This window comes from Stegodyphus dumicola, chromosome 10, assembly GCF_044657685.1.
Source record: "Stegodyphus dumicola isolate Sdum_Otavi_A_Nest chromosome 10, ASM4465768v1".
Taxonomy (NCBI): Eukaryota; Metazoa; Arthropoda; class Arachnida; order Araneae; family Eresidae; genus Stegodyphus; species Stegodyphus dumicola.
The window spans coordinates 120998719-121011016 of NC_140777.1; the positions used below are offsets into that span (position 1 = coordinate 120998719).

General features: G+C 36.7%; 1 protein-coding gene across 1 annotated transcript in view; it reads right to left on the reverse strand.

Moving 5' to 3' along the window:
• LOC118200502 (uncharacterized) overlaps nucleotides 1-12298 on the reverse strand; it is a 203638-nt gene that overhangs the window by 48239 nt on the left and 143101 nt on the right. Inside the window, exon 8 of the mRNA XM_035372459.2 lies at nucleotides 9510-9608. Coding sequence (XP_035228350.2) covers nucleotides 9510-9608 — 99 coding nt within the window. The remainder of the gene's footprint in view (nucleotides 1-9509; nucleotides 9609-12298) is intronic.

The window sequence follows — 12298 nt, forward strand, 5'->3', positions numbered from 1 at the left end:
CACAAGAAGTGCTATTTGGTTATATTGTTTCACAAGCGCTGGAAATAGAGAACCTGAAAGGAAAATTAGAAGTGGTAAAGAAACCACAACCTTTTATTGAAAAGTCCTTTGCTGAAATCGTTCAAGAACAAAGAGTTGAAAAGAAATTGATTCAAAAGAAGGATAAATTTAAGAAAAAAGAAGAACATGTAGCATTGTTATACCCTAAGGTGAAAGGGGTTTCATCTGAAGAAGTGAAAATGAAGGTGGTTGAAGCAATAGATCCGGCTCAGCTGAAGATTGGAATAAAAAATGTGAGAAAATTAACAATGGAGGAATCGTTATAGAATGTGTAAATAAAGAAGAAGTTGAAATTTTAGAAGAAGAAATAAGATCAAATATATTGTTGAAAGAAGATGTTGAAACAAAGGCTCCAAAAAGGAAAAGTCCAAAGATAATATTGTATAATATAGAAGCTGATTTAAAAAAGAAAGAGATTCATGAATCGGTGATTAAACAAAATCACATTTTTGAAAATGGAGGTTTTGAACTTTTATTTTCATTTAAAGCAAAAAATAATAAGTTGCATTGGGTGGCTAATAAATTCAAATTTATTATAAATCAAGGAAAAATTAACTTGAAATGGTTCAGAATATCGATTAAAGAGTATTTGAATGTCGTTAAGTGCTTCAAGTGCCAAGAATTTGACCATTTTCATAAAAATTGTATAAAAGTTAGATTTGTGCTAGATGTGCTCGAGAAGGTCACAATCATTGAGATTGTAAAGAAGATCCAGAATGTATTAATTGTAAAGAAGCCAATAAAAAATATAAACTTGGGTTGGATTCTAGACATTCTAGTCTAGATAAAAACTGTGAATGTCTAAAAAGACAATATGACTTATTGATTAGAAGAACTGGTTATGGTTAATGGTTCTATTAAATTAAAATATGCAAAGGATTTGTATTTTTGTTTGAAAATGTAATAAGTTATTAATGAGATTAATAGTTTGTTTATTGAATTTGTAAGAAAAGAATATTTTTAGTCTCTGTTTTAATTATAAAATAATTTTTGTTATTAAAAGAAAATGATCTATTTATTTTATGAAATACAAATTGTATAAATGATTTATTTTATGTTTGAAATACAAGTTGTATAAATGTTTGTTTAAAACGTCGTAATCCTAAATAGGATATTTTGTTATGTAAAATTTTATGTAAATATGTAAATTTTTGATTTTGATTAATAAAAGGATATTTGTTGGCGGGGACAGTGGATCTTTCGGCCAGTGGAGGGTACAGTATGGTGGATGTATTTATCCTTAATAGAAGTTCCATTAAACCCTGCATAAACCAAAAGGTTCGCAGGATAGATTACCGGTCTTACCCGGTCATACTGAGGAGATAAATCAATCGATTATTAAACCACGAAGCCAATTACGAAATGATGACCTCTCAATCCAAGCCTTCTTTTGGCGAAAATAGATGCAAGTATACGGTGTATTCTATGAAGTTTTAAATTAAACGGGACGAAGCATTTCTGAACGCAGCCCTAGAAGAGAAATAACAGGAAAAATTACTTTTGAAAGTTCGAGTCAAACGAGCAATGGACTAAGAAACAGCTCATAATTTGTGCTAATCAAAATTTGCGTTGAGCGTTAAACTTCCTATAAGAGCATGTAGAGTGCTGCAAGGATCTAAATTTTGTTCATGTTAACAGTGTTTGTTTTAAGTGAGTTCGTATAAGGAGGTTTTACTGTAATCAAAATTGTTATAATGTTACGAATTTAGTACACAGGTAGATGATTTTTGTGCAGTTACGTGTGAAATTGCTTTATTTTTCTGTGTAATGTAACATAAGAAAAATCTAAAAGAGATAAGCTATGCCAAAAAAGAAAGAATACAAGTTTAAGTCCATTTAACATTGAGTAAATGGGTATCGTGGTAATTTGGCGATATATCGCCAAACTGCTAACGGTTTTGGCAATTCATTTTGTCGCCAAATTAAGCGAGAGACCGTCCAAAGTGGCCAAACTCGGCGACCATTTCGCGACATTTTAGTCCAGTCCCTCTATCACCACAATAGGTATTGTAATTCATCGTACCTTAGCTGCAGCCGTAATTAGACTGTGATATTGTTTTCTAGTGATTTCGAGAAGCAGAAAATACTAGGAATATACTGTGGCCGGTTGAAAAGTACACTGAAGTGCCACTGAATTAAGGATAGCTAGTCAATAACGAGTTGGGCTTCCTCTGGCCTTGTATAATGGCTGCCAAACGACAAGATCGAAATGCATAAAATTCGTACAATGTACCAAATATAGTGTATGCACCGTAATATATGTAAATAATGTAATGCAAGTCTCTAATGAAGTAATGTATGTTCCTAACGTATTTATCTAATGTATTGTATGTATCTAATGTAGTGTATTTATCCAATGTATTGTATGTCTCTAATGTAACCCTGAGTACTTCCAGAATTGTATAAATTTAAATATACAAGATATTCGTACAATGTACCAAATGTAGAGTATGCACTGTATGTAAATAATTCAAGGCGAATCTCTAATGAAGTAATGTATGCTCCTAATGTAGAGTATTCGTCTAATGTATCGTATGTCTCTAATGTAACCATGAATCTTTCCAGAACTGTATAACTGTAACTGCACAAGATCGAAATGCATAAATTCGTACAATGTACTAAATGTAGTGTATGCATCGTAACATATGTAAATAATGTAATGCAAGTCTCTAATGAAGTAATGTATGTTCCTAATGTATTGTATGTCTCTAATGTAACCATGAATCCTTCCGGAATTGTATAACTGTAATTATCCAAGATCGAAATGTATAATATCCGTACAATGCACCAATGTAGTTTATGCAACGAAACATGTAAATCATGCAACAGACGCCTCTAATGAAAGTATGTACATTATGTATTATGGGTACTGAGCATATTTCCGCATAGCGCTTCTGCTTTACGCACACCTTACTATGTCTCATATGTTTCTTATGTGTGCAATATTTGCATTTATGTGCTCTATGGGTTTCCGTATGTATTCTATGTGTCATGTTAAGTATTCTCTGTGTCTTTTTATGTCTTTATGTTCCGTAATTATGAGTGTGTTTTTATGCTTTTACGTTTAATTTTGTATATCTGTGTGTTTCACCTTATATGTGTGTATTAGTGCTATCGTTTATATTCTTTTTAAGTTACTTTGTTTTATAAACAACGTCCTATGTAAAATCTACTTGACATCTAGTCTCTGTATGGCCATGCAAACTCCCGTTGCAGCCTCACGGGGCTCCAGCGAGTTGTTTCTTCGAGATAGGGGAGGACGTGGGACATATGCCTGTTTACCTATGTTATACGCCATGCGTCCCCGTCCTCCGTCACCTGTCACCTGCCAAACGATGAAGCATAGATTCAATAAGTTTCTGGAAGCATTTAACAGGAATGGCTTACCAAACGTCGGATAGAGCTATCTATAATTTAGGAAGAGTCGCTAGTGTTGTATAATGAGGTTTCAAACCTTTCTCCAAAACATCCGAAAGATGCTCAGAAAATTTAAGTCAGGGCTTTTAAGTAGACAGTTTCTAACAGAAGTCAGAAGAATGCTCATCCAACCAGGCAGTAACAACCGGGAGAGAGGTGCTGGGATACTCCATTTCCGTGTGAATGACAGGACAACATAAATGGATGAAGATGATCGCCCAGCAACTCTACATACCGAATCATATTGAGGGAGGTTGGTACAAGTACCAAAGATCCCAAACACTGTCAAGAGAAAACATCCCAGATCATGATTAAGCCACCATGGCCCCATATTCTCAGCCTCCCATCGGTATTAATTAGTCGGAATCGAAACTCATCCTTCCTTGCTACTCATTTTAAGTCCACTCTGTATTCTCTCTCCCAGGAAAGAAGTGCAGCTCGATGGCATGCATTCAGCAAAGGTACTCTCGTAAGTCTACAGCTTCCGAAGCCCATTTGGTGAAGCGAGGTTTCCACGATCCTTTTACTCACTGTAGGACTGTCTCCTTGATTCAGCTGGGTGGTAATTTGATCTAATGTTTGCCTTTGTTGACTATGTACAGTACGGCTGAGCCGTCTCACACCACGCTTTTTCTAGGTTAATTGTCCTTTGCAATTTGCCCGATTAGCTAGTTCTTTTTCCCACCATCCGTGTATTCTCGGTATACTCTTGACACTGTCGACCCTTGAAAATCCTATCCCGCTGGAATTTCGGAAATTGAATGGCCCATGCTGCGTCGAGGGGCCTATTATCTGTCCGAGATGGAAGCTGTCAAATCAGAAGTTTTAGCAATATTGGTAATTGAAACAACTGATTAACAAACATATAGTACTAGCTATATGTGCATTTACCACAACTTCCTCACGTGAGCACAGACGCCTCGCAGCGCTATAAAATTTGAATAGCCATGTCTATCCTTAATTCAGTGGCATTTCAGTGCATATAAGCCCGGAGAGAGCATCTGCTCTCAGTTGTTGTCGTTGTTATTGGTAGTTTGAGCGTAATTACCGATTGTATTTTATGATACCGTAAGCACTTGTACGAGTATTTCTCCGGAAAATTCCACAAGTGTTTCTGTTGATAAAATAATTTTTAACTCATTATTAGACCTGTGTGCTTCAATCTATTACGAATACGTACGCAGGCAACATATTTTTGGTGTCTGGCTTAGGCACTGAATGCTGGTGTCCAAAGCGATGACTAAGACTGCTCGTGACTGCCTTTGCAGAATTCCGAGAAAAGATGGAAGCGACAATGAACTCCGTTAAAGAAGAGGTGCTTGCTAATCAAGAAAGATGGAAGTGGCAATCAGTTCTGTTAAAGAGGTGGTGATCGCTGTTCAAGAAGAGATGCAAGCCGATCAAGCATCCGTTAAAGAAAAGATGGAACCTCGTCAAGTAAAGGTGGAAGCTGGCCAGGAATGCGGTAAGGTAGAGGTGAAAGCTATTCAAGAACCGTTAAAGACTAGATAAGGCTGCTCAAATGAAGATTGAAGCAGATCAAGTGAAAATGAAAAAAGAGATTGTCTGCATTGAATTGAATTGATTGAAAACAAATTCGAAGCTCTGGAAGGCAGAACAGACATGGTTGAATACAAAGTTGGAGAAATTAAGAAAAAAGTTTCTGCCGTGGACGAATAAATAGAAGAAAGGCTTTCTGTCACCGAACAACAAGTTGATGACAGGGTTTTTGAGATCGCCAAAGAGATTGATACCTTAAAGGAAGTCATAGCAACGGCGGGGAGCAACTGTCATAGTTTTAAAATTTTGCTCATGCTTGATCGTCCCTCTCTGAATGAAGAAAATCCCTCTTTACGCATATGATGGGAAGACTTCCTGGCAAGTGTATGAGACACAAATTTATATAGTGGCGGAGGCGAAAGGCTGGTCATCCCAAGCTCAGATTGGTCATCTAACCGATTCTCCCAGAGCAGAAGAACCGGATATCTTTCAAACTCTTCCGGAAAACTAGGGGCTACACTCCGGCGAGTTAGAGCTGCGCTTGAAAAGTGCTTTAAAGATTATATTTGGCTTTAATTAAAGTACCGTCAACACAAGTCGACGGAAACACTCCAGGAACTTGCCACGGATGTTGAAAGACTGGCTCATCTCGTCTTTTTCGAGTGTTGGCAGAAACAAGAGAAATCCTGTCCTCGCAGTACTTCATCAACGACATCCTGGATACCAAAATACAGAAAGATATACGAATTGTGCAAGTCATGAATATAAAAGCACTCTGGTGTACCCCATGAAAGTAATGGCAGCCCAGCAAAAAAACTCGTAGAGACCGCCGCCCAATTAGAGCTGCTGAAGTCCAGGATCCGGTGGATCAACTGACGGCTCGTTTACAGGATTTATCCAGACAAATCAATATCTGAATACGAAATGGAGTGAAAAGAAAACGCTTATAAGGTGTTGAAACTGTGCTGCTGAAGGCCGCGTATCAGAAAACTTGAACACATCAGAGCTCGGAAAATAAAGACGATTTAAGAAAACAAGTCAATCAATAGAAGTGCCATCAGCCCTAAAATGCTGGAACTGCAGTGCTGAAGGCCAAGTACAAAAGAACTGCAGAACACACCAGAGTGCTGAAAACAAGACCACACTCTTGCAAAGACACAGGAAACAAATTTATGGCCAATTGGTGGGAGCACAGTTTAAAAAATAAAGAAAAGCAGCATTTTAAGGCCTTTCAGATTTCTGCAGTCAATGGCAGCAGTAATAGGCTATACATCAATGGGCATATTCAGTGGAGTTATTTGCAATATGACCATCGACAATGGAGCCAATGTTCCTGTAATTGAGAAAGATTTAGTCCAACAATTTAAAGATGAACTCATTTGGACGCCATCTTGTGTTACTCTTCAGACTGCCTCTGGTGATGAAATCGAAATTGACGTGAAATTAAACGTATACATCACATCTGCAAGTGCCGCCTACCCTCACACGGCATATGCGGTAGATATTAAAGATCCTTGCATCAACTGATTTGACGTTCTAAGGAAATATAATTTTTCCTTCGATTTTAAAAATAACGAACTCCATTCCGCCCCCGAGGACGCAACTATCTGTCATCGAAAAGAATTGTCACCTATAAACTCCGGCACATTGTTTGGAAGACCCTGCGCAGAAAGCTGCTGGTATCAGAGTCGAAGTGAAACACGAGCTGATTAATCCAATCGCACGACAAGTTACCACTTCAGTATCAGCTGATCGAGACCCATCAAGTGACGAAGAATCAGGAAAGACCAATTGGCAGACAGCGACATTAAACCCATCATTTATTTAATGAAATCTTCCTTGTTCGTATAATGTCTCTTCAGTTACATTCCGATCAATGAAGAAATTTTGCATTGGCTGTAATAAAAGAGCTCTGCAAGTTACAGGATATCCAAATTGCCGTCTCAAATGATCCCAGATTTGCTCGATTGGTGACAAATCTGGGAATCGAGCAGGCCATGTAAGGGTGTTATTCATGCTGTATGTGGCCGAGCATTGTATTGTTGAAAATAGGCTCCTGGGTGCCCTGCCATGAGTGGCAACACATGTGGCTGAGGGATGTCAGGGGCGTACCGCTGGCCTGTCATTGTGCCATGGATCAATATTAGGAGAGACCGTGTACCGTACGCAATGGCACCTCATACCATCACACTAACTATGGGAACCGTGTCTCGCTGTAAAGCGAAGGCAGGATTGAGGCGTTTACCGAGGAGTCTCCATACACGAACACGATTGTCATCAATGGTGAAATTGAATCTAGATTCGTCGCTGAAGACGACCTGGTTCCATTTCGTCAATCCTGTCGTGCGCGACACCATTCCAAACGGAGGTGTCGGTAGGTGGGTTTCATTGGCAACACACTTAATGGGCGCCGCGATATCAGATGCCCTGATGTCCTTCAAACAGGCGTCTTGCGATGGTTCGGGAAGACACAGGTGCCGGTAATAAAGCTGCAGCCTGTGTAGGGATAGCGGCCAATGAAGCAGGTGGCTCTACGCGTGCGTGTCGTATGATGTGATGGTCTTCTTGACGACTGGGCTGTCGAGGGCGTCCTGAGCCTGGTCGTCGTGTAAATGACGTCTCTTCTGTCCACTGGTTCCAACACGACCTACCTGAGGAGCTACTCGCCGAGCTGACCACCGAGCTTCCATCACCCCGATGATTCTTCCCCTCTCGCACTTTGACAGCTGCTGATATTGGCTTCGATGCCGGCGTAACGGCATGTCTACCTCAGCGTTTCCTTAGCAAAAGATTAAGTACAGTCAAACAAGCTCTGCTTACCTGTTTTATACTACAAGAAGAACGAAGTTCAACGCTCTCTAGTGGCATTACGTAATGCACAATCAAGCTCCATTTCTAATTATTTGCACATCTACCAGACATGTACCTTCATGCCAAGTTTCGTTACCATCCCAAATTATTTCTTGGTGCGCAAATTTTTATGGCAATGTGTATATATCCTAAGTTGCGCTTTCGAGACATGGAAACCGCAATTTGAATTTTGCGAATGGGCCCAATAGAATGGGATATATAGAACTGTCCCATGTTTTTGCGCAGTGTACACCTCACGTGTTCTTATTCTTTCGTGGCGTAGTGGTCAGCACGCTTGGCGCGTATTCGAAATGTCCGTGGTTCGTGTCCCGGGGAAGGTACTGCTCATGATTCATCTCTCCTTCTTTCGGAAAGTACATGATGTCTCTAAAGTGGCGCCCGAACTAAAAAAACAAAGGTGGTGGATGATGATTCTCCACCACCAGGACTAGGCGATTAATTTCCCTAATCTCCAGTCGTCCTTTAAGAAGGGGAAGTATATAAGGTATTTATCTCTCCTGCTTTCAAAATATACCTAATGTCTCTACAAGTTTCTTATTATGATATGACACAAAGAATTTGAGTAAGAGTTTAAATTTTTTATAATTTTCCAGAAACTTTTTAAATCAAAGCAAGTGTAGAAAGAAAGAGAGATTATTTTGAGAGTTTACGGTAAACAACAAGGAACTCAATCGAAAAATTTAGGAAAAAATTGCTTATTTTAAGAATTCATAAACTCACACTTGCAGTGTGACACTCAGGGATAAAAGAAGCTAATATTTAAGATCCAGGTACTACTGAAATTGCTACAATGATGTTTTTTTTCTATCATTTTTTAAATTTATTTAGGACTGAATGCTTTCATTGGATGCCAAAAATGTAATGTTTCTTAAGTGTCGAGTTAAACTGTTTAATTCTTTCTAACTTAGAATACGAGAGATCGGATTGAAGAAAAAACACAAAGATTTGAAATTTTGCTTCTGAGATCTTTTTCGTGGCCGTTTTCGTGGTTTACCCAATGTATATCGTGTATACGAGCAAGTTTCCCGTAGGAAGTACTCCGGGAAGATATCCCTTCCCTTAGGCAGATAGACTTCGAGGCTTTGACGTAATCAGACCTCCTCTTTGACGTAACCAAACGAAAACACTTCCTTCTCGATTTAGCTTAATCCCACAATAGAATCAAATAATTCGTTTAATTTCTTATAAGGTGCTTTATCTTCTTTGTTTTCACGCCTTTCACTACCGGCTACAGAATATCTTCAAATCTGTCTTAATTTATCATTTCTCGATGAATTCTTTGACGTTTTCGTCTTTCCATGTCTGAACATTCTTTCGCCATAAATTCATTTGCAATTTGTACAATGTTTAGCTTTTATTTTTAATCGATTGAAATCCTTTAAAATTGTTGATAACTTCTGATGCCAGCAAGTATTAAACGCTGATAAAAGAACGCAGATCTGCGTATGAATGAAAATGAGCAAATTAAATGACAACAATCAAGAAAACGCGTATTTTACGAAATCCCGTTCCAGAAATCCACTCTCGACAAGCGTTTACTGTAATCATTGTAGTTTATGACATTAATCTGCGCTTATTGAAATAGTACGTAATGACTCTGCAGAAGCAAATTTATCTGGTTGAAGAAGTGTGAAATGATAATAACGATAATAATACTTTACTTCTTTAGAACGCGGTCCGGTTCTGTTGTTTTTCAGCCAAGCTTCCGTGTAATTATGGCAGTCAGTATCGTAAGGGAAAGGCAATCTTCTTTCTTCTTCCTGTTAGAAGGGAAAAAAAAAGTGATTTTATGTTTGTCACAGTTCAATTCCATGTATTATTACATATCTGTTAATGCATATTTTGTGATCTATTGCACGTTACTCAAATGAAAGTAACAATATTTTTTTTAATTTGATTATGACTGGAAAAGAAGAAATTTTAAGCACTGCGGCGGTTGTAAATCGTTAGTGCGGCAATAAAGAAACTTTACCAGTGAAACTACTCCGCCATTTGGTGAAAAATGAGTATTAAAACGTAATTGTAGTATGGTCCGTACGATGACTTCAAAAATTTTCCCATCTTACTCTATAAGTTATTTTCTTCCCCCCTTCCGACTGCCTTCGTGGTGCAACTGGAAGTGTGTCCGCCGAAAATATCGGAAAACAACAGAAGGCGAAAACCTCGCAGTAAAAAACATCATAGGAGAAAAGAAAGCAAAGAGAAAACATCGCAGTTCTAAAACATTGTAGTACAAAATATCGTCCTCTAAAATAAAGTGGTTCGAAAACTTCGCAATTTATAAACATCGTTTATAAAAGTTTAAAAACAAATTTCCTGCAAATCGTCGCATGACGATAACATAGCAGACATGCGTGTTTCAGGCTTTAATAATTATAAATGGATGTTTGCACAATGATTAGTGAGCACGAGATGGAAGGAAAGATAATTTTTACTTTCCTGTTTTTTTTATTAACTAATAAAGTTTTGCTGAAAAAATAAGAAGGAAACTTAAGCATAGAAAATTAATGCAATTTATAACACTTAACAGAACTTTAAACTTACATAGCTAACTAACAAAGGCCATAAAGTTTTACTAGTAATTTTTCATGAAAATTATAGTCTAAAAATGATTAAAAAAGGGAAGATAGTTAACTGCATAAGTTTACCTCTATAAGAATTGTTTAGTTAATGAACAAATTCTTTTCTCTCACGTTTCTTAATCTCATATTCTTTTAATGACAAATATATCTTTTTTGTTTTAATTTATTTTAAAGTTATTATTAAAATTTTCACGTACAACGTGCAATTAATTACTTGGATGTCGATCTCTTAGTTGTGACTAAAGTCAGCTACATAATATTTCGGCAGTAGATATGGTTTATTGGATTATACTACCCCTTTGTGGAGTACGTTATCAGGAACTGTGTCACATCCATCTTATACAAAGCCATTTAGTGATAAGAAAATCACGAAACTCTCATGCAGGCAGCTCGTTCGCCAGGCCTAATAACCAGTGTTACACGACTTTGCCGCTGGGCCATTCGAACAGTAAAAACGTCATCAGAATGCCCTGATGGTAAATGGTTTTCAAAGTTAAGAACTGCGATATTTTACGTTAGCTTTTATTTCACATTAGGTTTTCAATGACACTTAAGAATAAACTGAAAAAAAAAAAAAAAAAAAAACAAGAAATAACTTTCACTATAAGAGTATCATATTAACAAAAGGGAAAGAAAATAATTTGCTAATTAATTAAGCAATTGTTTTATAGATAAGCTCATGCATTTACTTATCTTCATTTTTTACAATATTTTTAGACTATATTTTTTATGAAAAGTTACTAACAAAGCTTTATAAAAACAATTTATGAATGACCTTTGTTAATTAAATATGTAAATGTAAAAAACCTATTAATTTCTATAAGTTGCATTAAATTCTATGCTAAAGTTTCCTTCTTGTTTTTTATATACTACCCCTTTATTATACTACCCCTTTGTGGAGTACGTTATCAGGAACTGTGTCACATCCATCTTGTACAAAGCCATTTAGTGATAAGAAAATCACGAAACTCTCATGCAGGCAGCTCGTTCGCCAGGCCTAATAACCAGTGTTACACGACTTTGCCGCTGGGCCATTCGAACAGTAAAAACGTCATCAGAATGCCCTCATGGTAAATGGTTTTCAAAGTTAAGAACTGCGATATTTTACGTTAGCTTTTATTTCACATTAGGTTTTCAATGACACTTAAGAATAAACTGAAAAAAAAAAAAAAAAAAAAAAAAACAAGAAATAACTTTCACTATAAGAGTATCATATTAACAAAAGGGAAAGAAAATAATTTGCTAATTAATTAAGCAATTGTTTTTTAGATAAGCTCATGCATTTACTTATTTTCATTTTTTACAATATTTTTAGACTATATTTTTTATGAAAAGTTACTAACAAAGCTTTATAAAAACAATTTATTAATGACCTTTGTTAATTAACTATGTAAATGTAAAAAACCTATTAATTTCTATAAGTTGCATTAAATTCTATGCTAAAGTTTCCTTCTTGTTTTTTATATACTACCCCTTTATTATACTACCCCTTTGTGGAGTACGTTATCAGGAACTGTGTCACATCCATCTTATACAAAGCCATTTAGTGATAAGAAAATCACGAAACTCTCATGCAGGCAGCTCGTTCGCCAGGCCTAATAACCAGTGTTACACGACTTTGCCGCTGGGCCATTCGAACAGTAAAAACGTCATCAGAATGCCCTGATGGTAAATGGTTTTCAAAGTTAAGAACTGCGATATTTTACGTTAGCTTTTATTTCACATTAGGTTTTCAATGACACTTAAGAATAAACTGAAAAAAAAAAAAAAAAAAAAAAAAAAAAAAAAATAAGAAATAACTTTCACTATAAGAGTATCATATTAACAAATGGGAAAGAAAATAATTTGCTAATTAATTAAGCAATTGT